The following is a 27,263-nucleotide window of genomic DNA, read 5'->3' on the forward strand; positions in this document are numbered from 1 at the left end:
ATTATCAGCATGTACTGACCTGCAGTCACTGAGTTAGGTGTAGCTGTACTGAAGGGTGGAGGCATTAGCTGGTGCACCTAGGAGGAGGTCTGGTTGTGGTATAAGGGAACTGGAAGGCTGTGCGCCTCTGGGTGTGTGTGTGTGAGCTTTTCTCTGCAACCCCTGTGCATATGATCAAAGGAAAGAGGTACCTGTTGTACCTTGTGAGATCCAGTTCGCCTCATTTCCACGCTGAATGTGCGTGCACAGATATGAGTGCTGTGTGTACAGGCCAGATGGTACTTTTGCTGCTGACTCCAGAGCTAACTATGTCTCTGCCTCATTTCCCTACCAGGTTTCACCCATTGTTTGTTGCGTCCTTTGCTCTTTACACAGCCAAGAAACTATTCAGAAACTACTTTGGCACATTTGGTTCCCATTTGGTTCCCATTCTGTGTTAACGAAATATACAAGTCAATACAAGCTGGGTGAATAACAGATTTTGGGTTCTCTAGCAATTCCAAAGAATCAGGTGGAAAGAATTCAGATCAAACCAAGCCTGATCTTTATTTTTTGGAAATTTTCAGCGCACCGGAAAAGTAGGAAAACGTTTCGTTTCGGGTCAGAAGAAATGTTTTGTTTCCATTTCAAGCATCTGTACATTTTTGACTGTTTTGTAAATAAAGGAAATTTTGAAACAAAAAGTCGTTCTGAACTGAACAAAATTGAAACGTTTTGATTTTTTAAAGATTTTCTTTTAACCACCACAATTCATCGAAGACCGGACAAATTTGCCAAATGTTTCAGTGTTGCCGAATCAGCAATTTTTCACCCTCAAGAAAGTTTTGTGTGAGAAATTTCACCAAGCTTTACTAGCTGCTTACACACTTCTGCTCTGATTGGTAGCGTCTAACACCTGGAACACAGTGAGCACCAGCTGAGCGCTCACAAATTAGTCCAAAGATTTTCCTATGCACCACACCTGTGTTTTCTGAACGTACACAGAGCTGCTTCCCCAAAGCTTTTGAAGTTCGCCCCTTAGGCTTTTGTCCCCAGCTCTTGTTAATGAGCCTCGTGGCCTGGCCTTCAGCCCTTTACTCTGGAATCATTTGCTGTTTCCGGCAAGATGATATTAACCAGAGAGATGGGACCATCTTGTGCTATAATGCGTTTGTGTTTAACCTGAGTCCACCGCTGTGTTTGTGGGTGGATGTGCATATTCGCAGAGACTTGTCAGAGGGGAGGGGATGTGACTTGCCCACCCTTTATCCCCCACTGTGAAGATCTGAAAGGAACAAACAGGCATTGTTAGAAGAGGAGTCTACTCACCCACCCCCGGGCCCTCCCTGTTTTTAGGGCCTCTTGTCATTCCTCAGATTTCTGCTCTGATATGGAAACTGCTTTATGACTTCCCAGGTTTCACACCGGTGTCAGATCCCAGAGAGCCGTCTGCTGGGAGGAGACCACCCTCCCCCCCCCTCTTTGGTAGGCCCTGAACAGGAGAAGGTGGAAGGGCCCAGGAAAGGAGAGGGGGAAGGAAGAGGAGAGAGGCGGGTGGGGAGGGGAAGACTGATGACTCTTTCTGGTACCTGGGCTACCTTGTATGAACAGCCAGCATAGTTAGTGCCAGGCAGCTGAGTCTAGTCAGGAGACTTGGATTCTGGTCTGGGCTCTGCCACTGACTTGCCCTGGGACTGTGGTCGCGTTGCTTTGCCACTCTGCGCCTCAGTGTCCCCCCATCTGTAAGCGGGGGGGAACATGGTACTTTTATGTAAGTGCCAAAACATACATCAAGCTATCCCCTGCCCCGACGAGCTCGCAGGCTGGATGGCAGACACAGATCAGGACCCAGGCATTGTGTGCCCCAGAGGACGGGATGGGCCCCTCTGCTGCTGTTAATTGTTGAACGTGGGGCGCAGGATGGGCTAACGCCCGCGGGTGGCCCGGGAGGGAGGAATGAGTGGAATGGGGAGGGGCTAGTGCAGTGGGAGCAGGGGGTGCCCCACGTAGGTGGCATGGAAGGGGGCGCAAGCTCGGGAATGGAAGAAGGAAACAAACTGGGTGGTGGCAACCAGTAGAAGGGGCAGAGAAATGAGCTTCCAGACTCAGGCTAGGGCAGAGTCCATTGATTCAAAGACAAGGAGGGAACCCTGATATTTAGCCGGACCCCCCATAAAGCACAGGCCTAAGGAGCTGTGAACCCACATGGTGGCATAGCGCTTTGCGGTCTGTGGGTGCAGCTGCATTATTATTAGTTCTATGCCACCAGCGCCTAGAGATCCCAGCCGAGATCAGGGCCCCATTGCGTTAATTGCTGTATGAACCCACACTGCCCTGAAGGTCTCTGAGTTTGAAGAGGCAAGACGGACAAAGTCACCATTTTACAGCTGGGCAAACTGAGGCCCAGAGCAATGAAAGGACTTGCCCACGGTCACCCAGGGAGAATCAGCAACTGGACCGGGTCTTGTGACCACAATGCCACCATGGGTCTTTGAAGGACTGCATGTATGGCTTGATAAATCCTTCCGTTTCCTTGGACCTCTAGTGACACTGGCAGGCTATTTGGGCTATTTTAGAGTGAAGCAGGAAGGCTGGGCTGAGCTGGAACTGGACAGCACTGCCATCAGCCCAGATTGGTAGTCAGCGAAAGGTGTCACCATGCTGGTGCTTAGAGACCCACAGGAAACACGGAGGGGGATCTCCATCTAACACTCCTATGCCAAAGAACAAGGCGGGGGTCTGGGCTGTAGCAGCTGATGGGAAATATAGTTTTCCCCCTTTTGGTTCCCTGCAAGCGAGGCAGATCTCAGCTCCATGCTCACAGAGGGTCTCTGTCTGCAGCCTCACCCCCCACTGCTCTCCAGCCAGCTCGGGCCCTGCCTCGTTCATCCTCTTTCCACCCTTCTCCCCTGCAGGTTTCAGCCCGCCAAGGCTGCAAGAGCGGACGCTTAACCTCCCTTGGGGGCTGCTGCGACCTCTGCCCCCAGGGCTATGGGGTGGCTGTCCCGTGCGGCAGCTCCAACACGGAGTGCGAGCCCTGCAGAGAGAGTGAGTAGAGGGGACCCCGGGGAGGGGAGAGCAGGCTAATGGCTGGGCAAGGGAATCGGGGATGGCCCTTTCGGCCAGTATCTCGTCTCCAGCAGTGCCCAGGGCCAGCAGTGACAGAGGGAGGTGCAGAAACCCATCCCAGTGGTCAATTACAGGATCACTTGGTTGCCTTCCCCTGTCTGTGATGCAATAGACCCATCTCACTCTGCTAAGGCAGCGGGCCTAGCGCGCCCCACGCCTCGGGACCTGGGCCGAGCCCCTCGACGGGCACTTATAAAGGGCGCCCACCTCATCCCATTGCATCCCACTGGCCCCATAGATGCTGCCGTGTGTGGGTGACTGGGCCTGATCAGCAGGCCCAGGGTAACCGGAGGACTAATGTGTATGAGAGAGAAGGGTAGGATGGGGGGGGAGTGTGGGGAGGGGTCCTGGGATGGGTCCTGGCAAGGAGAGGTCGGGGAGCTCTGGAGTGAGTGGGGGCATTGGGGAGGAAAGTGAAGGGAGAAATGGTGGGGGATGGGCCCATATAAAAAGGGCAAGGGTATAAGGAGGGGGGCTTATAGGGTGAGCAGAAGGACGTCTAGTGCCCTCCAGCTCCAGGCCACGTCCTCTCCCTACTGGCCTGGTAGGCAACGGGGACCCGACCCATAAGCGCTGTAAGCTGGCCCTGCAGAGATCTCATTGCTCCGCAGGTCTGGCCGACCTCCTTTAGCCTCTTCTAAATTGGGGGCCTTTGTTCTGTTAGTGCTCGTGAGAGCAGGGGTAGCTGGGCCAGGGGTCTGCGTGATTCCCCAGCGACCGCTCGGCCGGCATCCCTCAGTCCCCACCTGCTATTCCTGGCCTGGGCCCCGCCCCACCCAAACCCGGCACTTCTGCCCTGCAGCTGCTCTGAGCCAGAGCCACCCACCCACCCTGAGCTCAGCTTGTCAGCCGTGCCGCGGCCGCGTGATGTGGACCCAGCGGCGGCTGAGAACCGACCCAGCTCGATCCCCACATGACCTGAGCCAGGCCAGGGAGCCCAGGTTCACGTTATTTCCCCTGGAGAGGACATTCACCCAGTGAGAGGCATTTTGAAGCTGATCGGACGCCGTGCTGATCTAAAGGAAGCCGCCTTCCAGCCTCAGCTGGCCTGTCTGTGCAGACGCACTGCCTGGGTCAGTCGCTAAACAGACAAGCCATGTCCGGGCCTGGCTCCGCTGAGCATGTGACTGCACAGCTGCTGCTGTGAACCGCACGCCCATCGGGACAGCTGGGGCCAGTGCTAGGATGGGAGACCTCCCCGGAGACCCTGCAGTCAGCAGGAGAGGTGATGCGGGTGGCACTCCACCCTTCGGGTCACTTACTAGCACTGTGCTGCCTTCGAGGGAGACCTGAAACCAAGGTCCTGACCACCTGTGGTCATTGAGGATCCCAACTCAGATAATCGCATCCTGTCTCTTTAAATCCCCCTGCAGCTTTTCACTTCCTATTCTAAACGATCCGGAGGGGTGGAGGGCTGTTGCTGTGAGCTGTTAAACAGCTGCTATGTTCCACCTCAGAGGTGGCTGCATTTCCTCAGCTGATAAAGACATTCCGGCGTATAGTTCATCAGTCCATTTGTAAAATGCTTTGGGCTGTAAACATGCAAGCTGGTTAACATTAACACACCCTACTAGAGGGTTTGGCCGCTTTTACCCACAATGCTTTGTGCAATGGTAATTCAGTGGCCGAGTTCAGACATATGAGCATGTCTCCCCCTGGTGGCTGGCGCCTGTAACTATAATAGCCTGCTACCCACAGCGGATGGAGTTACTCCTCTGACTCAAGTGGCTTGTGGTTAGGTTGCTGGCAGGTGCGGGATCCGTTGCTCGTGGCTGTTATACCAGGAATAGGTTCTGAACTCAATGGATCTCTCTTTCCGCGGCAGATGGGACGTTCTCCTCCATCAGCAGCGCCACGGAGCCGTGCCAGCCGTGCTCACGGTGCCCAGAGCACGTGCCGGTGGCAGAGGCGTGCACCCCCACCCATGACACTGTGTGCGCCCCCCAGTGCGCCCCCGGCCACTACCTGCCCGCGGAGAACGGGAGCAGCAGCCAATGCCTGCCTTGCCAGGTGTGCGGGCAGGGCTATGGGGCAGCGACGCCGTGCAGGCCTACGGACAACACTGTCTGCCAAAAGTGCCCGGAGGGCTTTTACTCGGAGGAGAAGAGCTACGCAGCGCCGTGCCTGCCCTGCCGGCTGGAGTGCAACGAGGACGAGGTGATGATCCGCGCCTGCAGCCCAGTGTCGGACACACTGTGCATGGGTACGTACCGCGCTGGAGGGCGTGGCTGGCTGTATCGGAGAAGGCGGGCGAGCGCGGGCTGGGGGGATCTGCCCGGGTGGCGAGCGAGGGGCGTGTGCTGACTTTTGTGGGTGTGCGGGTTGCGGCGGGGGAGTTGTGTGTTGAGCGGTACAGGGGGCGACTCAACCCAGCTGGGCCCATCTCCCGCCTGCCGCTGACTCACGACAGGCAGCTGGGGCGTGCAAAGCAGCTGAGAAGTAAGCGCGGCGACTGGTACCATCGCGTCTCGGATCCACAGCCATAGGCCAGGACGCCTTTGGGCCAGGCGCTGTCCAGACACAGAAAGTCCCTGCCCCAAAGACCTGACAGTCTAAGCTGTGTGTGTCTGTTCCCCCCCGCAGCCGCAGGGGAACAGTGTGTTGTTATTACAACTGTGTAAGCTGGCTCAGCAGCCCAGGAAGGATGGATGTCAGGCCAGAGTCGGTTTCAGGGCACAATTTATTGGGTGAACAGAGAACTTACCTAAATACCAAACTAAAGTATTTCCTCTGCCCAACCCGAACTGCAGATCCCAGCGGTCCATCCCTCTCCTCTCTCGGCCCCTCTGGGTCCAGGCACTCCAACAGTAAACTTCCTACAGTTCTCCAGCTCAGAGGTCTGGCTGGCCTCTATAGGGACCGACTATCACCTGACCCACCCCCACCCTGCTGCTTTGGCTGGGAGGCAGCTGGTCAGTCACAGGTGGGGCTGGGCCAGCCACTTTGTGACCAGCTGGCTGACACCTTATGAATGAATTCGATTGTTGTTGTTGTTGTTGTTGAAAAATGGCATTAAAAATCAGAACTTTTGGTTGGAATTTTTTTAAATGGGTGTGAGGGTAGAGATGGGATCGGATTAAATTGGAAGATTAAAAATTTATCTTTTTTCGTTTGGGTGGGTGGGTCATGGGTGAGTTGGTTTTTGGACCTTGTTGGTTTATCATTTTCCCCTTTCCCTCCCACCTTTTAAAAAATAACTGAAAGAAAGAAACAAACAAACAAACAAACCCCTGTCCCATGTCCTAGTGTGAATCTGTAGAAGGAAAATGACCGTGATGCTTTTAGCACGTCTCCCTCCACGCTCGCCCACCCCTTTTGTGATCCACTCTGGTTAGGATGGGACCTGTCCTTTGCCCATTGCTGGAGGCGGAATCTAGCTGTCATGTCTTTAGCCTGAGACTGGCTTGGTGCCTTGCATTGGGGTAGCCCAAATTGCAGGGATAATAAGGAGACAATGTCCCATCAGGGGCTCATTCCCCCTATCCTTCCCAGAAGGCCTTGGCATTGGAAGATAGCCATGTGTGCAGATCGGACCAGACCCTGGCCCAGTTTAAATCAGTGGGAGCTTGGCAATGGGCCTGGGTAGGATTTGACCCAGATTGTCTTAGGTGTCCTCTTGAGACCTGTTTTCCTTTTTCATTGCCCTCTGTCTTGTTCTCAGTTTTGCTTGTGCATTTACCGCTGAAGAAAGGCGCCGGGTTGGTAGCTCTGGGGACTGGAGTCCTCTCCCCAGAGAACAGAAAGCAGCCGGGCTGGCTGCCATCACACCAACCCTGGTCTGAGCAAACCACGGGTAGGGTTGAAAAGGGGCCTTCAGCCTCTCTAGCTCATTTGGCCCTTGGTACCTATGTCAAAGGGTGTGAGTAACACTGGTGTCCGTAGCTTTGCTAGGCTGGTGTCTGCTGGAGACCTGACAAATTGCCCGAACTGCAGGGCAGTGCCAAGCTGGGCTGAGTTTGAACTGGTGACAGAGAGCCCCGGGCAGGCATTTGGAGAGCACCGAGCTAAGTGGGGCAGGGACGAAACTCATTTCCCGCATCATCATTCCCTGGAGCTGCCCCGCCCCACTTCTTCCGCCATTCACTAGAGCTATACTGGCCATGGGGGAAATATTCCTGCAGCAACGAACATATCTGGGGCCTCAGTTTTTGGATGGCCAACCCGAGTCCCCTAAAAAGGTCCTGATTCTCAGCCAGAGGGTGCTCGGCACTCTCTGAAAATCAGGATCCCCTAAGGGGTCTCAGACTGAGTACCCAAATCACTAGTCACTTCTGAAAATCTTGGCCTGTCTGGCTGTCTATCCAGCCCCATACACACTGGCTGGCTGTCTTTCCAGCCCCATACACACTGGCTGGCTGTCTATCCAGCCCCATACACACTGGCTGGCTGTCTTTCCAGCCCCATACACACTGGCTGGCTGTCTTTCCAGCCCCAAACACACTTGGCTGGCTGTCTATCCAGCCCCATACACACTGTCTGTCTGTCTATCCAGCCCCATACACACTGGCTGGCTGTCTATCCAGCCCCATACACACTGTCTGTCTGTCTATCTAGCCCCCCACATGCACACTGTCTGAAGAATGAAGGGCATGTTCCCGGGAAGAGGATCAGGGCCAGAATCAGAGGCCAGAGTGGATTGAATCCAGCGAAACACTGCCACCCTCTCTCTTTCCATCTTCCTCTCCTCCAGGTTTTGTTTTAGAGAAACAGTTGCTTTTTTGTCCGCGAGGACAGAGTCTCCTTAGGTTGCCCTTAATCTCCCCTTTGTCCCGGTCGCTGTGTCTTTAATCCCGCTTGGCTGTTGCGGGGTGAGTATGTGGGCTTGTTAATGAAACTCTCTGAAGCAGAGTGTATTAAAGGGCTGGGTGGCAGCGCCATGCCGAGGGGGCAGCGCCAATCCCTTAAGACTTCATTGTCTCCCCGGTATTTGCCTCCAGCTTCCGTGTGATCTCGTCCTCGCCGCTTTTGAAAGTATCCAGCAAAGGGGCGTTGCCATTCCAAGCGCGGGAGGGGGCAGCTCTGCTGGAACGAGGCAGCGTCCTTGGGCCCTGTTCACTTCTTAAGGGGCAGGGCGGGCGTTCGTGGGGAGAGGCTTGTCCCATAATAGAACAGCGGGGGAGCCATCTCCGGTCAATGATATTATGAGAGCAGGATTGAAATGGATGCTGGGCCAAGGTCCAGGGCTTGCTATATCTTGAGAATCGGCAGGGCAACAAACCAGTTTTCTGCTGTTACAGCCCTGGGAACTGCCACTGACTTGGGGCCTGATCCAAAGATTTTTGGATGAGGCCCTTGGTGCATCTGGGAATTGACCTACCCACTCTGTGCCTCGGTTTCCCTATCTAGGAAATGGGGATGAAAGGAAAGTGCTTTGAGCTCTTCGGCTCACAGGGGCTATGTATGTGCAAACTATTGTGGGCCGCCAGCTGCTAAAATTGTGTAGGGTGAAAGGCCAGCTGGGAATCAGAATGGCATGGCTTTTCATGTCTCACAATCCTCCAGGGCTAGCAGTGCATTGGCGGCCCCGGAACACATATTTCCAGGTGTTGGCTAGTGATCGGGAAGAAGAAACTTCTGTCAGAGCAGCGGGGGCTCAGGGAAAGGTGGCTGCTTTGCACACTGCTCGAAATGACCAAGGTCCTTTGTGCGAGTGAAGCCCAGCCCCTGTGCATTGCAGGATTGGGGTCCAAGAGGAGGGGGCACCAGGCTGGTCGGGGTCTGGCTCTCCTCCTCCAGCGCCACCCGCACTGCTGATCTCTGTCCGCGTGGCCCACCAGGACCTGCAGGCAGCAATGTAGAAATGGCCTTTCCAACTCACCAAACGGCCACAGCAACTGGACGGCAAGCGACGGCACCCGGAGGCAGCAGAATCATTGTGTTGGCCCTGAGGAGGCGTCGGTTCAAATCCTGCCTTTGCCATTTACCTCCTGGGTGACCTTCAGCAAGGCTCTCTGCTTCATCTTAGACTCCCACCTTCTGTCTGCCTTGTGGACTTAGGCCGCAGGGCCTGGATCCTCCAATGCATTTAGACACCTCACTTCCATTGATTTCAATGGCGCTTAAAGACCTTGGCAGAGCTGGGCCTGTGGAAAAGGGGTTGTCCCTTTGGCACAGCTGCAAGGTGCCCAGCCTCAGAGGCAGCCTTTAGGCCCCGCTATAATATAAATCGTCCACATTCTGCTGACACTCCCTGAGCTGCTGTGTTATTGGGAAGGGGACAGCACTGGCGCTGCCTGCCATTGCTAGGCACCGAGGGCCGGGGTCCCGTGACTGACAGCTTCTTCACACAGGGTTAACCCGCCAGATTTCTTCCGTCTCCTCCTTCCCCAGGGCTCTTCCACCGTCTCGGGGAGTCTCTGCTGCAGTGATACCTGCAACGCCATAGTCAGTCGCTGGCAGAGAGCGACTGACATGCTGGAGATGTGCAGAGCTGGAGGGGGCCCGGGGCCCGGGGCCCAGGGCCCATCAATAAATGCCTGATCCATTGCAGTCAGGGGCAGGGACACTGGAACACTTTTAATAGTGGGGGTGCAGAAAGCCAGCCCCCTTCCCCCTTCCTCACTTCCCCCCAGAGCTGAGTCCAGGAGCAGGGCCGTGTCTCCAGGACGGGCGGGGGGACACGGACAGGGGTAAGGGGCCCGAGGCTGGGACCACATCTGGGGGTAGGCACAGGGCCCACAGCTGGGACCCTGGAGGGGGTGGGGGACAGCAGTGGAGCCCCGGGCGCAGGCCGGCTGCAGAGCCCAGCGTAAAACCTGGGGGTGCTGCAGCACCTCCCGCACTCCTAGTTCCCGCACCTGTGATCAGGGGGCATCTTTCCACTGACTTCAGTGGCTCAGGCCCTGGGGCAGATGACAGGTGTCTCAGAAGGGGGTGGAGGAGGGGTGTTTAAGGGAGGGACGAGTGGGTTGAATTACAAGCGATGGGATGAAATTAAGAAAGAGAGAAATCAAGGGGAGAAGGAAACGTCCCAGCGGAGAGAACTGCACCGGAGCTGGACCGTGTCATTTTCAGCGTGAGGAGAAACACCCAGGCCGGCTCCGATCGAGCTAGTGCGCTGAAAATATGAAGTCTAGCCACGGCGGCGTGAGCAGCGGGAAGCGCTGATCGCCCTGAGCCCAGCCCCGGCCCAGAGCCTCGTACATAGTCAGGGCGGCTAACCCTCCCACCGCCCTCGCCGCTGCGGCTGCCTCTCTGGTTTTAGCCGGCTCACTCGTCTAGAGCTAGCGCAGGTACAGCTAGCCAAGCGGGAAACGGCACCTTCTAGGCCTAGTGTAGACGTACTCCGAGCTGTGGAGTAGTCCCCGTCCTTTACACTAGCCTGGATTAAACACCTGGGAAACGGCTCTTGGGCTCAGATATTGTTAGTGGCTTAAGAAAGCTTTTTCATCTCCAGTTTCTCTTGAATTTCAGAACATGGGCAAACTGGGAGGAGCCGAGCCCCCGGGAGAGGAAGGGTCACAACCCGTGACCTCTGAAATGACCATGCTTGTCCCTTTCTAGTTAGTAGATAATTAAAGTCCTCCCCCTCCCCCCAAACACCACACCACACGGGGCAGAGAAGACCAAACTCATATGCGCCTGTCGGTTTGAATGAGAGGGGCTGGCGGGAGGGAGGGGAGGATGAGGCAGGTTTGCAGGACGGCCTGCAGGCTTACAGAGCCATCTCCGGAACGAAAGCCGCCTGGAGAAATGGGAGCTGTCCAGGGCGTGGCAGGGTGAAAGGATATTAAAAACATCGGGCTTGGGCCTTTTTTCACTCGTACGATGGAGGAAGACAGCCTGAAAGGTTATTCTGGGGGAAGGGAGGTTGCTTTGTGTTCTGACATTGTTTTATCTGGAGAAATATCCGAACCGTCAATTCTCCTCTTCCTTGGTTTTGCTGGAGGTCTTCTGGAAGGTCTCGGAGATGTTTATTGTGAGCTCTTTGCTTTAATTGATAGGGCCAGACGGTTGACTCTTTAACTGACGTGTCCTTTCTCCCAAGTGTTCATTAGGCATTAGAGTGAAATAGGTGGTCACGAAAACCAGACTTTTGAACATACCAACGAAAAATCCCTTCCCTCTCCCAGTGGCTCAAATTTCAGTGCTGTGTGATGTCTTAACTTCACTCACTAGCTCTCCTGATGTCTGCCAGGGCAGACCAGTCCCCAGCTTGGAATGTTAAAAAAAGATCAGAAAAGGTCCAGGGAAAAAAACCCTCCTGTTCTGATACAAACACCTAAAGAAGCCCAGCAGGGCACCTGGCTTCTGGGCGGGATTTGGCCACACAGAGCAGACTCTGGCAATTTCCCCTGTACAATCAAGTATGGAAACCCCTCCTGGCAAGGGTATGACATGTTACAAAAGGCACATTGCTGGGAGATGAGACAGATGTGAAGTACTAATGGGGTGGAGTTTTGCTTCAGGTCCAGCCAAGGTCAGCGAGGACTGGAAGACAGTCATTGCTCCAAGTGTAATAAGTTGGGTGGTGCTCAGGTCTTGATCATCACAAAATGTATCTGCCCTGTCATCAGTTTCAGCACCGGGGCCTAGGAGTAGATGAGCAGCGGGCCAGGAAAACCGTTCTCTCTCTCCCAGTCAGGCTGGCGGTGGGACGCTTGGCTCCGTGAGTGAGCAGGTGATCTGAGTCAGCCAGGTGCCATTTGCCCCTGCTCCGTTTACGTGGAACCCAGCCACATCTGTCAGTTGGGCTTTCAGCCTAACGCAGCGAATTCAGACAGGGCGTAAGCGGGTGCACTGAAGTCCAGGGAGGCGGTGGAGACAAGCAAAGGAGGAAATGTCTCCCCCTGTTGTGGGAGGAGAATGCACTGTGCCTAGCTTGGGTGGTAATTATCTATGGCCCACACAGATCTGCTGACCAGCCTCTGGGAGCCTAGAAACACCTTTTATTGGACCAGCCATAATGGGGCTCAATAGGGGCAGATCCTTAATGCCCTTCTGGTTAGTAAGCCACCCTCAGGAATGCTTTGAGAATTCAAGGTCGGATGGAGGGAGGATTGGCCTGTGGAACTCATGGCCACAGGAGGTCACCAAGGGCAAGAGCTTAGTAGGATTCCGAAAGGGACTGGAGACATTTTTATGGAGGAGAGGAAGCTCCAGAGTTATAGTAGTAGGGATTTAAAACACCCAAGGGTTTTGGAAGGGATAAACCCTAATACTTCAGGGCTTAAGCCAACTGCTGTGTAACAGAAGCTAAGAGGCACCTTTCCCCTGGGGCAAGTCGTCCCAGAACTGCCCACTGCAGAGATTCATGCACCTGCCTCTGAAGCAGCTGTCAGTGAGCGGATACTGCTCTGATCCTGTATAGCAGTGCCTAGATTCCCCGAACTCCATCGGGATTAGGAGGAGTCGTTAGCCCCTTTCTAGCAGGAGGGGTTGTCCAAGGCGTTCAGAGATGGGCACTAGTGATGCAAACGTACAACGGAGCCTTTCTTAGCAGCCGTGCCCAGCAAGCCCATCTCACTGCTAGCGACTTGCACCCGTCCCTAACCTCCTAACTTTCCCCTAACTGGTTCTCCTGGCTCCTGAAACGGGAAACACCTTCTCTGATTCGCAGAGGGAATCCCTATTCTGCCAGCGCTTCCCACCTGCTCAAATTCATCCACCCGTCTCACTCAGGGAAATGAATTTGGGCCCCTGCTGGGGCTGGGCCCACAAGGTCTGTGAGTCTCCCGGGCTGGGTAGGCCAGTGGAGAGCACAGCTGCGTAAGGGAGAGTGCGTGTGTGTTTGGGTGGGGGGGTTATGCTGCACAGTGGGTGAGTGTTAGCTAGACAGCCCTCGTCTGCCTGGGTCTGTGGGGGTTTCAGATAGAACCAGGTGGCTTCCCCCTTCTCTGCTCATACCAGATTCCTAGTGTTACCATTAAGGGAAAGTAGCAGCTGCCTCTGGTCTTTGCATGCAACATGCACCCAGCCCTTCTGTTGGTTTACGCGTGACTGCACGAGTTCTGGCTGCCTGATACACACTCCAGGTGCCTTCACACCAACACACGCACTGACCCACATGCACACACAACTGCCATAGGCGAGCGCGAGTCTGTGTAGCGTGGGTGTCACACACCACCAGGGCAGCTTAGCATTAGAACTGGTCAGAAAATGGCTTTTCTGTCTTGCAAAAAAATTTGAGCTTTGACACTGGGATGAAAAGCCACCGCTTTAAACACTTCTGTGAAACGAAATTCTGCTGAAAAAGTCATCCTGGCTGCAATCGAAACATTTTGTTTCGATGAGTTTGAAAGATTTCATTTGGATTTTGACCTTTTTTAATCGTTAACATTTTTTCAAACGTCAGGGTAAATTTCGAAATGAAAAATCAACACTTTTTCTTCCAAAAATGTCATCTTGGTATTTTCTCAGAACAGGTTGCTTTCCCATTTTTAAATGAAATTGCATTGAAAGTGATAGTTTTGCACACACACAAAAATCAGTTTAATTGAAAAGGCATCTTCCAATGAAATATTTCAAAAAAGATATCCAGCCAGTCGTTCTGAGCATCCACTTCCTACTCTGCACCGATGACACAAGCTGTGGAAAATGAGGCACTTCCTCTTATGATCTCATTAACACACACAGGCCCTGATCAGGGCCCTACTGCGCCAGGCGCTGTATATACATAACCAGAAATGTCCCTGCCATCCAGAGCTTTCACACGCCAATACGCCGTTCTCATGTATCCCCCGTACGCACACACACACGCTCACACTTACATGCCACTTTCATCTCTGCTTGAGCTATCACAGCTGGAGACTGTTGAGGTCGGAGAGCGACCCAAGCCAACAATTCCAGAGCCTAGTCCCTCTTCACACTCCCCCATGTGCTTGTACCTCGCCGCCCCCTGCTTTATAGACACATAGACTTTAAACTTAGAAGGGACCATCTAGTCTGACCTCCTGCACACCGCAGGCCACAGAACCTCGCCCACCCACTCCTGTTTGGAGGAGCGCTTCCCCCAAGCAGCAAGAGGTCCAGGTCCAGGACACCGAGAAAAGCTGGTGACTTCACATCCTCCATTGCAGCTTAAACCTCCCTAGCGTTCCAGGGGACCTGGGCAAGACGGCTCTGCGGAGGGCTCCTCTGAATCACCCACGAAACCGGACGCAGAGAGAATCTGATTGCAGTTCTCTGGAGCCTGCCTTGCACCAGCTGAGCTCAGACCCCGCAGCCGGGGAAGGGGCCTGGTGGAAGAGGCTAGCTCACCGCCAGCTCGCGAGTTCAGCCAGCCTCCCGCTGGCCATGCTCCCTGCACATCGGGGGCAGCCAGCTCCATTTGGGGGTGAAGCAGGAGGGGAGCTGCAGCTGCAGAACGAGTTCACGCACCCCACTTTGCAGCTTCAAAGGCAGGAGGGACTCTGCAAGCTGTTCCCTCTCCAGCTGTTCCTCCATAGACAAGGCCTCTCCCCGCATCCCCCCCCGGCCCGTAACTTGTCATCACTTTCCAGCAGACAGACCAGATGCTCCTCGCAGGCGCTGGAGCAATCCCCAGCCGCAGCCTATTGTGGAGACTTTGATGTAGCCAGCCAAAGGGGCAGGAGGCGGGGGGAGGGGGAGGGGGTTGAGCTGGGCCAGACAGGGAGGATGGAGAAGGGGAGCTGCAGGGTTGGTTTTCAAGCCCCAGAGCTGAGGGCCTGGCTGAGCGAATGCAGCCCCGCTTGGGTCTCTTTCGTTATCTGCTGCCTGGGCCTTCGGCTTCTGCCATGTCCAGAGAACGAGATCAGGACACCGGCTTGCTGGAGCCTTCACACGGTCAGCAGGGCGCAGATGGACGGCTGCCCCTCCGGCAAGGGTCAGACCTTCAGGCTGCTCTAGACCTCCCCGACTCCGTGCTGGGCCAGCTACCTGGGTTGTTTCTGCCTTCCACGGCACCTGGTGCGGGGACCTCGTAGCAAGAAGTTAGGCAGGTCTTGTGGCTCAGGCACTGGGTGAAGGACACGGGAGAGCTGTATTCACTTGCCAGCGCTGCCCATCAATCCCTGTGTGGCTTTGGGCAGATCACTCAATCATTCCCTGCCTCGGGTTCCCACCTGCGCAATGGGGAGAATGACTCTGCCTTGTCTGTTTTGATTGCCCTCTCATCCTCCCATTGGCAGTGTCGGGGGAGCCATGTCGATCCCAGGATCTTAGCGAGACAAGGTGGGAGAGGTAATCTCGTTCACTGGCCCAACTCCCGTTGGTGAGAGACAAGCTTTCGAGCAACACCGAGCTCTTCGTAGACCAGGGCATGACCCCCCCCACGCCAAGTCCCACCTTGGGGCATTACATCCTGCATAAATTCTCCCTGCAGCGTCCATGGATTCGTCTTCACCCTGTCCTGAACTGCTGTGTAGGGCGGGACTGTGTGCTGCTCTACCCCAGGGCCAGCTGCATTTCACTGGCGGGCGAAGTGATTCCTGTACCGGAGAGGGCCCACTTGTCCTTACACCCCAGTGTTACAGGAGCATAACTCCACTGACTGAGTTAGCAGTTGCTCCTGATTTACACCAGTCTAAGTGCGAAGAGAGTCGGACCCTTTGTCTGAACAGCACTTCAGCATCCCTTGGCATGAAAATCACTTTAGACACGTCACTTTTCTTCCCCGTAGTAACCCACCACTTCCGTACAGCTCATGGAAATGGCCTGGACAGTCCACCGCAAGAATGATCTTTAGGCATCCGCTTCCCGTATGATGTGCTAGGTCTCTGCAAACATTTATTAACCCACAAAACCCACTTGGGAGGCAGATATTACCCAGGGCTCCTGTAGTCCTCCTTAACCTCTGCCCCTCTCCCCCCAGCAAAAAGTTTTGACGAAAAACGTTTTTGTCAGAAATTCCTGTTGAAAATTTTTGAGTTTTTGTCAAACCCCCTCCCCTCCTCCCCATGCGTCGGTTTCTGACAACCCCCGAAATTAAACCATTTTCAGATTAAACCTCTCAAAAGTTGGCTTTTGGTTGCTGAAAATTGAAAAAAATCCATTTTGAGGCAGACTCAAAGAGCTTTAATGAAAATGGAACTTTTGCTTGAAAAAAGCATTTCTGTTGTGCTAAAAAAAAGCCGTTTTCTGCTCAAAAAAAAAAGCGTTGATGGAAAATGTTCCACCAGAGGGGAGACAGCGGGGAAGAGCCACGGCTGCTGATTTGGGAGAGGGCCCAGTGTCTCACACGAGACCCCCCAAATGGAGGTACCTGGGGAGTAAGGGGTAAGCATGGGTCTCTCGCTGTCTCTTTTAAGCATCTCATGTTGTCGGCTGTGTTCGCTTGCAGACAGAGAGCTGCAGATCCTGAAGCGCACGGAGGGGGACCCCCGCAAGGATCACCCCAAGAAGCCCCCGCTGTCTGAGTCAGAGGGCAGCGCCTCCCCCAACAACTCCTCCGAGTTCCTCCCGCCGCTGCCGGACAACAGCAAGAACATCATCCCCGTCTACTGCTCTATCCTGGCCGCGGTGGTGGTGGGGCTCCTGGCCTATGTGGCTTTCAAATGGTACGTGTGGCCTGGCTCGCTGGGCTGCTCCAGCTCTGGGGAGGGGGTGCCGGGAGAATCACCGCAGGGGAGTCACCGGTGCCGCTCAGCGTAGGCCGGCTCCCATGCGGGGCACCAGCCAGCAAAGCAAGTGCCCTCTACAGCCACGCTGACTAGGCTGCCCTCCTGGGCTAGCTGACCCCCCCTTCTGGCCTGGCTGTTCCCCCTCCTGGGGGGACCCCTCACGTCTTACCCCGTTGGTGCCTAGCAAAGCCCTTTGGGTCCTGCTGGACATGGGCCCAAACCAGGACACCAGCTCCAAACCCTGAGCTCTGGGGATGTTCCCGTCGGTCCCTAACGCTGTAATGGGCTAGAATCAGAACACCACACCCCCTGAAACTCTGGGGAAGTTCAGCTTTGGATCCAAAGTCCAGGGCTTAGGCCCGTTTCTGTGAGGGTTGGGATCTTTCCCAATTTGCCCATTCCTCATGGTATGGACATTCATCTCCTCCTGCGCTTTGCATCCAGTTGCTCCCCTCACTGATGCAGTATGCCTTCCACTCACCCGCAGGAGTCAGAGAAGTATCATTATCCCCATGTCACAGATGGGGAAACCGAGGCACAGAGAGTTGAAGTGACTAGTCCCAGGTCACACAGCAAGTCAGTGGCACAGCCAAAAAGAGAACTCAGGAGGCCTGACTCCCAGACCTGTGAGCTAACCACTTGACCATGCATCCCCTTCACACCTGAGCTCCCTGGTAAAACATACTGTATGAAAGCAATAGGAGGGACATCCAGCGAAGGGGCAGGACTTGTCTTATGGCAGGAAGGAGGAGAAAGATTATTGTCTAGGGGCTCAGAACAGGACTGGGAGCTGGAAACTCCTGGGTTTCTAACCCAGGCTCTGACACTGACTGCCTCTCTGACCTTGGGTGTGTCCCTTAGCCCTCCTCTGCTTTGCTTTCCCTGGCTGGGATCTGGAGGTACCTCCTACCGTGCAGGGGGAAGGCAGGGCAGAGTGATGAACTAGGGGGTGTTTGTAAAGCGCTTTGAAGACGGAAGGCACAAAGTATTAGGAGGGTTTGGCTGGACTCAGTGGGGCAAGTGGATCCTGGGTGCATCTGCACTGAGGCCGCTGGGCCAAGTCCATTGCGGGTGCAGCGCAGCCAGGGATGACTCGGTCACAGCCTGTTCCGGAGGGAGGGATTTGCCCTCCGGTCACCGTGTCCTGCCCACCGTGCACAGATGTTCAGCCGGGGAACTGGATGGGCAGCGCGTCGTTATGCCCTTCGGGGCAGGACCGGCCCACAGAAGGGGCCGTGTCCCCTGCTGCATCGGGCATGCTGCTGGGGCCCAGTGGCTGAATAGGATTAAACCTCGTTTGGGGCGCCAGATTAGATCCGTCTCTCCCTCTGTATCTGGCCTCTGCTGGGGAGACCGGAGGAGTGGGTGGTAGATTAATGGGAACCCTGCTGAAAGGATTTCAAACCGCTGGCTGTTCTATTGGAAAGTGCAAAGCCAACCCCTGCCCGGCTCTCTTTGTGCCTGTGTTTGGGGATTTATTTCGTTCTGTGGTGTTTGAGCCGCCCTGCTCCCCTTCCCGCTTGTTTACATTCTTTCTATTCCACTCACATTGAGAGACTCCAGAGCCGAGTGGGTCCCTCCTCCTCCCATATAGATCATAGACCCCATCCCGCCTCCTGCCATATAGATCATAGACCCCGTCCCTCCTCCTGCCATGTAGATTATAGACCCCCCCATCCCTCCTCCTGCCATATAGATCATAGACCCCCCTGTCCCTCCTCCTGCCATGTAGATTATAGACCCCGTCCTGCCTCCTGCCATATAGATCATAGATTCCCCGTCGCTCCTCCTGCCATATAGATCATAGACCCCCCCCATCCCGCCTCCTGCCATATAGATCATAGACCCCCCGCCGCCCCCTTCGCTCACCCTGGCTTCCTTTCCCCAAGCCTCCCTCTGCGTGGTGAATCAGAGAGCATTCACTCGACAGATCCCTTCCCCCCAGGATGTGAGGAGCACCCCTGAGTACAGACCCGCAGCTCCTTCTGCAAGCGCTGGGGCCGGTGGCGCTTTGCACCACTTGTATTTGCCGGCATTCGGGACGTAGCAGATCCGAGTCCGATTCCTGGCTCTGCTCCAGAGTCTGGGTGACCTTGGGCAAGTCACTTGAGCACCGAGGGCCACGTTCTGATGCTGGACTCAGCCGGAGCAGTATATATGTAGGCCCGCCCCCCCAGGGCTGGGCCAGGACTCCATTGTGCGAGGTGCTGTACAAACACAGACCCAACACACGGTCCCTGCCCCAAACAGCATTCTACGAGGCCTCTTCTACCTAGATCTATTCCCCCCTTGCTGCCCACTGCCATGCACCCCCTGTTCTCCTCTCTGGTTAGCGGGTGCCTGGTCACTGGGGGCCAGTCCTGGGAGCTGCTGAATGTCTCACTTCCTGCTAGCACCAACAGGGAGGGTGGGGTGGGGCAGCACCTCCCAGGATTGGGCCCTGGCTGCCTACGGCTGTCTGTAGCACAGCAGTGTCCGGTTCCAGCCGAGCGTAGGGCCCTGGTTCGATTCTGAGCTCTATGGGGTGGGGAGCGTCTTTTGGTCCTGCATGTACAGCACCTGGCGCAGTGGGGCCTGGAGCCTGTCCGCCAGCCCTAGGCTCTACCAGGAGGGCGGTACAAACATAGTAAGAGACAGCCCCGCCCAAAGGGCCTAAACACACACAGGCTGAGGGAGGGGAAACAGGCACAGAGCAAGTGGAGTGACTCGTCTGAGGTTGCACAGCAGAGCCAGGGATAGAACCCAGGCGTCCTGAGTCCCAGGACCGCACCCTCTGCTGCCTCCTCGTGCCCTATGAGACCTTTCACCAGTGCTCTCCCTGTTGCACTAGACATATGATCCCGTGCACAGATCGGCGCTAAAGGACTAGCACTAGCCACGGGCATTTGCCCCAGCTCTCTGGCTGGGGACAGGAGGGTGGGGGGTGCAAGGTGCATCAAGCTGTTTCCAAACCAGGCTCCTCCATGCATGGGCTTGGGAGGATGGGGAGGAGGGCGGAGAAAGGGATGGAGTGAGAGAGGCAGAGGGAAGCCGGAGAGGGAGGGTGAAAGAAGTGGAGGCTGGCTAGGGGCAGAGAGACATAGATGGCAGGACGACCCCCGTCCTCCGCTCCAGCAGCCAGCCCTGGCTGAGCCATCTGTGCCAGGGGTCTGCAGGGGACCGGGCGGGGGGAATTATCCTGCAGTTTGGGAGCCCGCAGAGAAAGAGGGCAGCTGAGCCCGAAAGCCCTTCCCTGCCGAGGCTGCGTGCGCAGGACTGGGCCGGCTAAAACCCCGCGGTCGGGGGCAAGCCAGGTGTTGCAACGGAGTCAGTCAAGTGTGGGCGCTCCACTGAGAAGAGGCTAAACTCTGGGGGTGCGAAGGGGGCATATTAACTCCCCACGTGTGCACACAAGGATATTCCCCCCCCTGTCCCCCCGGCTAGCACGTTACTGAGCCCAGCCGCTCTCCCCCTTCCCCCGCTGCAGCTGGAACACCTGCCAGCAGAAGAAGCAGCTGGCCAAAGCCCGGGCTGGGGAGCTGGGGGCCTCCCCCGAGGGCGAGAAGCTGCACAGCGACAGCGGCGTCTTCCTCGACACGCACAGCCTGCAGGAGCACCACCCGCTCAACAAGGGTAAGGCCGTCTCAGCCGCGCCTCAGCAGGGCCACACACCCCACCCCGCCCCAGGGAGGGTGCCTCTTCCACGCACAGGCGTTCTTGGTAGCGTCCAGTCCCTTGGGGCGAGGGGCCTTGGCGGTTTCGGGGTTCCCCCAAGGCGTGTGAGCATTGGCGGTTTCTTTGTCCCCAGGGATATGGTTATTGGTGGTTTCTATGTTCCCCCGGGGATGTGGGCACTGGTGGTTTCTGTGTCCCCCAGGGAGTATGATGGACCCGTTTCCAGGTTCCCCCCCTCCCACCCAGGAAGTCTGGACCTTAGCAATTTCTGGGTCCCCCACAGTTGAAAATGTCCCCTGGGGACCAAACAGAGGCAGCATTTGGTCTACAGTCCACCCATGAGGAATCCCAAAGGAAGCTGGGACTACGCCATTGCAGATGGAGTGGCTGCTGTGGCAAAGTGGGCTGCCGGATAGACGCCCTTATGGGCCCCGAGGGTCCCCTCCCATAGGCGCCAACTCTGTGGGTGCTCTGAGGCTGGAGCACCCACAGGGAAAATTTGGTGGGTGCTCTGCACCCACCGGCAGCTCCCAACCCCGCTCCCCCCACCCCAGCTCATCTCTGCCTCCGCTCCACTCCGCCTCCTCTGCTGAGCGCACCACTGGGTCCTGCTTCTCCCCCCTCCCTCCCAGCACTTGCGCCGTAGTTTCGCATGGAAAGCCTGGGAGGGAGTGGGGAGGAGGAGGAACACAGCGCGCTTGGGGGAGGAGGCGGGGCCGGGGCGGGGATTTGGGGAGGGATCCAATAGGGGCAAGGAGGGGCGGAGTTGGGGCGGAGTGGGGGCAGGGTGGGGCACGAGCACCCACCAGCGCTGACAAAAGTTGGCACCTGTGTCCCCTCCCACTGTATATCCTTAGTCTGGGGCCACCATCTCTCCAGGTGGGGAGGACAAAGTAAGGACTGGCTGGGGCCGCTGCATAAATCAGCCAGAGAGGGCGCTGTGGGATGAATACAGGGACCCAGACCAGGAATGGAACCAGGCCGGGCGCTTATTTGGGTAGATAATGGGTTCGAGTGGCTCTTTATGGAGCCTCCCGGGGCTAAAGATTGGAGCCTCTCTGGCTTTCTCACCCTGGGGGCCTGCTCCAGCCAACCTGCCACAGCAAGAGGTGGTCAGAGCTCTGAAATGTGGCAGGATTGGGTCCTAGCGCCTTAAAGGGAAGCCACAGCTATTACGGTCAGTTATGTTACGCACCAGCATGGGCACAAGAACAAATGGCTAGAAACTGGCCATCAACAGTGAGCAGCTCACCTGAGAAATGTTTCCTGCTTTCCCCCAAATTGTGGGATCCCTCCCCATCCTAAATGACCTCTGAAGGAGGCCTAGGCTGGGCGATATCAAGCCTGGACCAATGACAGGTTTAAGGGCTGTCATCTTGCATCTCTCGAGAGCTAGAAATGGAAGCTTTCCCCCACTGGAAAGGGTCAGTGTCCACTTTCCCATCAGAACGCCCAGGGCTTGCGGCTAAAGTCTCTAAGCAATTAAACCTTAAATGCCTGCCTCTGTGTGTTGGTTCTTTTTAATACAAATTTCCCGCTGCCCTCCACACAGTTGGACCCAGTGGCCTAAGGTTGCCAACCCTCCTGGATTGGCCAGGAGTCTACCAGAATCGGCCTCCGTATCTCCCGGTGGCTACTGAAGGCAATCTGGGAGATTTTAATAGGCCGTTAAAAGTCCGGTCAGTGGTGCGGCGGGGCTAAGGCAGGCTCCCTACCTGCCCTGGTTCCGCGTGGCTCCCAGAAGCGGACGGCATGTCCGGCTCCTAGGTGCAGGGGCAGTCAGGGGATATCCACGCACTGCCCCCGCCCCAGGCGCTGACTCCACAGCTCCCATTGGCAGGGAATGTGACCAGTGGGCGTTGTGGAGGCGGTGACTGCAGGCAGGGGCAGCGCACAGAGACACCTGGCTGCCCCTGAGCCTAGGAGCCGAACAGGCCGGTCACTAGGAGCCACGCGAGGTAAGCGCTGGCTAGCCAGAGCCCACACCCCTCCCCCACACCCCAACCCCCTGCCCCAGCCCTGAGCCCGGTCCCACACCCAAACTCCCTCTTGGAGCCCACACCCCGAACCTCCCCCCTGCACCCCTGCTCCAGCCCTGAGCCCCGTCCCACACCCAAACTCCCTCCTGGAGCCCACACCCTGAACCCCCTCCTCCACCCCAATCCCCAGCCCTGAGCCCCCTCCTGCACTCCAAACCCCTCATCCCCGGCTCCACCCCAGAGCCTGCACCCCCAGCTGGAGCCCTCGCCCCCTCCCGCACCCCAACTTCCTGCCCCAGCCCAGTGAAAGTGAGCGCCGGAGGGAGCGGGGGATGGAGTGAGCAGGGGTGGTGTCTCAGGGAAGTGGCAGGGCAGGAGGCGGGGCAAGGGTGTTCGGGTTTGTGTGATTAGAAAGTTGGCAACCCTACAGTGGCCATGTGTGCTTTTGAAAACCCAGCCCCTTGTTTTGGTCCCTAAATGGAACCAGATCCCGTTGGAGCAAAGGGATGCAAAACCCCACCCCTAAAACAGTCCAGGTTTCAATGTTGAGCACTTTCCATTCGGTACCAGGCGTAATACAAAGCTGGGGGGATTGTTAAACAGCCCCCGGAAATGCTGCCCAGCAGCTTGGGCCAGGGAGTGGAGAACACTGTACCCCCGCCCCCCGAAACTCCAGGGTGATTGGCGATGCGCACTTGACCTATGCCACCAATGCACTGCGAACAGCCATTCTGTGACCAGCCCCGGGAAGCACTCCGGGAAAGGCGGCTTTAATGCCGAACGTGGGACAGGCTCTGTTTGGTGATTCAGCCACGAGACGTGGCCCCCTTTGGCGTCCAGGGTGACGCCTCAAAGCGGGAGGGGCGTGCACTGAATCCCCAGGACCGCTTCCTCCAGCACCGGGCGGTCTTGTAGACAAGCACTGCTCAGCTTAGAGCATCAGACACAACCCCAGGGGCATCGTGTGCTGTGATCTGCCGGGGCGGTGCCTGGAACAGGAGGGCGGTGGCTTCTCTTCAAGCAGCGCTTGTGTAAGGATGCAGGGCTAACGCCGGCCCCCTCGCGCATCCTGGCTCTGACTCTCTCTCTCTGCCTGTCCCTTCGCAGCGCACAAGGCTGAGACCCGGCTGTACAGCGCCCTGCCACCCCCCAAGCAGGAGGAGGTGGAGCAGCTGCTGGAGAGCTCCAGCCACGGCAAGGACTGGCGCTGCCTGGCCAGCCAGCTGGGCTACGAGGAAGAGGCCATCGACACCTTCGGCCGGGGCGAAGCCCCCGCCCACACCCTTCTCTCCGACTGGTCCGCCAAGGAGGGAGCCACGCTGGAGGCCCTGTGCGCAGCCCTGGCCGGCATCGAGCGGCCGGACGTGGTGGAGAACTTGACCGGCCCCACTGAGGCCAGCTCGGTGGTGTAATGGCCGGGGCAAGCCAGCAGGGGGACGCCCCCCCCCCCGCGAGAACGGGACTCGCCAGGAATTTTAAATGGCAACAAAAAAGAAAAGGGGGGAGGGGAACAAATGTTGTTAATTATAAGGGAACTTTAAAAAAAAAAAGCAACGAAACAAACAAAAAAAGCCATGGAGCAGCGGCCTTTGGAGGGACCAGGTGGAGCACCATGATGTGACTGGCACGTGAGCCCACCGTCCCCTACCGGCGGCGACCGGACCTGCGGGTACCACACGCTGTCCCCTGTCGGTGGCCATCGGGCCTGCGGGTACCACATGCTGTGGCAGCAGGGGAGCGATGCCTTAATATTGGGCAGCCTTTTTAGCGCCAATGGACGAGACCTGGGATTCTGGGGCCAAAGGCTCTGGGTCCTCGCCCCGCTTGACCATGGGCTTGGGAGAGAGCCAGCCCCTGAGGTGAGCGGGTGGGTGATGCCTCACAGCCGGGCAGGGAGAGAGGCTGGCGTTGCTGGAGAGGGAGGGGAGTTTGTGGGGATGGGTTCTCTGCCCCTTTGACTCTGTCCCGTCTGGCCTGGTGCAGCTCCCGCCTTGTCATGTGGTTTCCTTCCGTCACGTGGCCATTGTAACCCCTGGGGATTAACCATGGGCTTTCCCCTTCCCTGTGCGCCGTCTGGAAGAGCCCTCAGCCATACGGGGAGCCTGTGGACCCTGACCTGCCAGGGCCAAGCCATTCACCCTCCCCATGCCTAGGGCTTGCTCGCAAAGGACGGTTCCCAGAATCCGTTAGGGTGCTGCCCTTGGGGTGGGGCCTCATGGACATTGCCTGTAGCCCTTTTAGGGGTTCAGCCCTTTGCCCTTGGGCCCAGTGGCATTTGGGGACTTCCAAGTGACCCAGCAACCTCCCTTCAGCCAGAAACCAGAGAGGGAACGGGGGTGGGAGAACCAGCCGGCTGCTCCTTTGACCCTGCGGCCCCCAGACAGCACTGCTGGTGATCCCCCTGCCATGGGATTCAGGACCCCGATGCTGGGAAGTGCTGGCTGAGCCTGGCACTAGGCACAGGCCATTATAGTTAGGCCTTTGCCCCCAGGTGCCAAGATGGTGCCATGTCCCCTGCCCCACAGAATGCCTGTTGGGGTGGCCGTGCCAGCCTGCCCCTGGCGGGTCACCACCCGCCTGCCTGTGTCCCAAACTGTGCTCTGTGACTGCCCTCTGCTGAGCTGCTTGGCACGCTGCCCCGGGTCCCGGCTGCCCCCAGCACCAACCGCTGGAGCCTCAGCCCTGCCAGCTGGTCAGCCCTGGCTCCACAAATGGTTCCCCTACAATAAGACCTTCTCCCTGCCCCTGCACTGGAGGAATGAAACCAGCCCCTGCCCCCCCTTCCCCCCCCCCCGCAGGTCTGCAACGCTTGGCAAAGTGTTTCCGCGTGAGCCCAGTGGGGCTGAACCGCCGCGGGAGAGCGGGCTGCAGAGCGGCACCTCGCCAGTGAATGGAACCAGCCTGCCAGAGCAACCATGGCCCCAAAAGCTCACCAAGTCCCACACCGGCTGGACCTCCCTAGCCTTAATTTCCTGGGCTCAGCCCATGGCCAGAGGCTGGCTGAGTCGGTGCGAGCCTGGCTCCTGCTAGTGACTGTAATAGGCTGCTGGGGCCAGACTGCTGTACCCCAAGAAGTAGCTGCCCCACTGTTGGGTGCAGCAGGTCCTCAGGTCAATCCCTCGTGAGAGCCGTGCTACGATCCCTGCTGGGCGTGCAATGGGCTCTTCCGGGGCAAGGTAACGGCAGACCTTGCCCTGTGTTATTGCTCTGCTGCGTACTTTGGAGAATTGGGGCAGGGAGGGTGTGGTCTCGTGGGGCGCCCGCCCCACAGGTGATCAGCTGCAGCAGGGCTGGTCTAATGGGACCTTCGGGAAGGGCTAAGTAGCACGGGAATGCACATCAGCTTTAGCCTGTACGCTACGGGCTCCTCTTCCTTTTCTTCTTCTTCGTTTTAGGACGGTTTTTGATGTACTTGACTTCTCTGCCTGATCTAGTGTTGTATCGTCCGCCCTCGCGTTGTGTATGACTCTGCCGTGTCGGAGGACATGGGTGTAATGCTCACGTGTTGCAAACCGATTGCATTAAACGCGCCATCGGTGGAGCTGTGGCCTCTGGGAGGTGGGCTCCTGGGCAGGGGAGTGGGTGAGTAGGGGCAGCCAGCACGCCGAGCCAATGAAACACGAGGCATGACGTCAAGAGCGAGGAGCCCAGTCACCAGCCAGGATCAGACCAGTGGCCCAGCTAGGCCAGCACCAGATGCTTCAGGAAAAGGCGTCTGAAGCCCTGGCGGAGGCAGTTATGGAATAACCTGTCCCCAAGGAACTTTTCCTCCTGACCCTGCATAGGTGCGGTTGGTTTAAGACCTGAAGCTTGAGCATGAAAGCGCCCCCCCCCAACCCCCTGGGTGAGTCCAACCAGTGACAGGCTCCTCCCATGGGAACGCTTTTGCGCTATGGGATGGCACGTGGCCTGGAGGTGTGGCTGAGCCGGTGACCCACATGGCCCTTGCTGAGGAGGTGTTGCGTGTACACACAAACCCAGCATTTAGCTTTTGTAAAGGCTGCCCCCCCCCCAGCTTTCTAGGTGGCAGCTGGCAGGGGGACGAGATGCTCGGGTTTGCTGGCATGGTCCTGGTGCTGCAGGAGCCGACTGGTGCCCTGGCCTGGTTGCACTGGGCTCTAATGGTAACTGCTGCCCATGTGCCAGCACCCCACTGCCCACAGCGCCTTCCCCAGGCAGCCAGATGATGCTGCTTCCCCGGTCCCTGCAGCCGCCTCCATCCCAGCTGTGCAGCGGGGAGCCGACCGGGGGCCACTTGTGAGCCTGAATGGGAGCAGCAAGCCCTGGCTGCCCGCGCCCCATCGGCAGCTCCCCCAACACGCAGCCCTGCCACATGCCAGCCTCCCTCCTGATGCTGGGAACAGGGCCAGGATGCCGTGGACTCGGGCCCCAAAGGCAGCAGCTGGTGGGCCAGGCTCAGCCCCGCCACACCCTGCTGGGGGCCTCGCACGCTGGCTCGCCCATCAGCCCCCAGCACACTGACCACCCCCACCACCCGGGAGCTAGGCTTTAGATTTGCCTGTGACGTCCCCTTGAGCTCGGGCACACAATAAACAACCACTAGGTGGGGCCGCGGCAGGGCCTCCCCTGGGTGCAGGGCAGGTGTCAGGGGTACTCCACCCCCAGGTTCAGGTGGGGGTCAGGGGCCTCCTCCGGGTGCGGTTGGGGCCAGGGGCCCCTCCCCTGGCTGCAGGTTGCCATCCCTGCTAGGGGTGTCCCTGGGTGCAGGCAGGCAGCTGAGCTGAGGGTGCTCCCAGGCCCGCCGTCCCCTGGCACAGGTACCATGCTGATGGAAGCAGACAGGGCCGCTGCCCAGGTCCCCATCCCTCTTTGCCCTTCCTCCTGCCTGGCGAGGCTGCCAGCGTTCCCGGGTCCAGCCGCTGCTGCGGGCTGGGCTGACAGAGCAGGGCTGGAAGCCCCTGTCACTGGCGGGGTACCCTTGGGGGATGGGGTGCCGCCCTCATGGTCACAGGACCAAGGACTGCGCCGGCCTAATCAGCTC

At 57.4% G+C, this 27,263-nt stretch overlaps 1 protein-coding gene across 2 annotated transcripts in view; it reads left to right on the forward strand.

Annotated features, from left to right (window-relative positions):
• The window catches only part of LOC102947773 (tumor necrosis factor receptor superfamily member 16), a 46,410-nt gene extending 20,608 nt beyond the window's left edge, over positions 1-25,802 (forward strand). For both annotated transcript variants that reach the window (XM_037891284.2, XM_043541721.1), the window contains 5 exons: positions 2,895-3,027; positions 4,934-5,311; positions 16,349-16,565; positions 20,095-20,240; positions 23,369-25,802. In XM_037891284.2, coding sequence (XP_037747212.1) covers positions 2,895-3,027; positions 4,934-5,311; positions 16,349-16,565; positions 20,095-20,240; positions 23,369-23,673 — 1,179 coding nt within the window. In that variant the 3' untranslated portion in view covers positions 23,674-25,802. The remainder of the gene's footprint in view (positions 1-2,894; positions 3,028-4,933; positions 5,312-16,348; positions 16,566-20,094; positions 20,241-23,368) is intronic.
• The last annotated feature ends 1,461 nt before the right edge of the window (positions 25,803-27,263 follow it).

The sequence above is a fragment of the Chelonia mydas genome, chromosome 2 (assembly GCF_015237465.2).
Source record: "Chelonia mydas isolate rCheMyd1 chromosome 2, rCheMyd1.pri.v2, whole genome shotgun sequence".
NCBI lineage: Eukaryota > Metazoa > Chordata > Testudines > Cheloniidae > Chelonia > Chelonia mydas.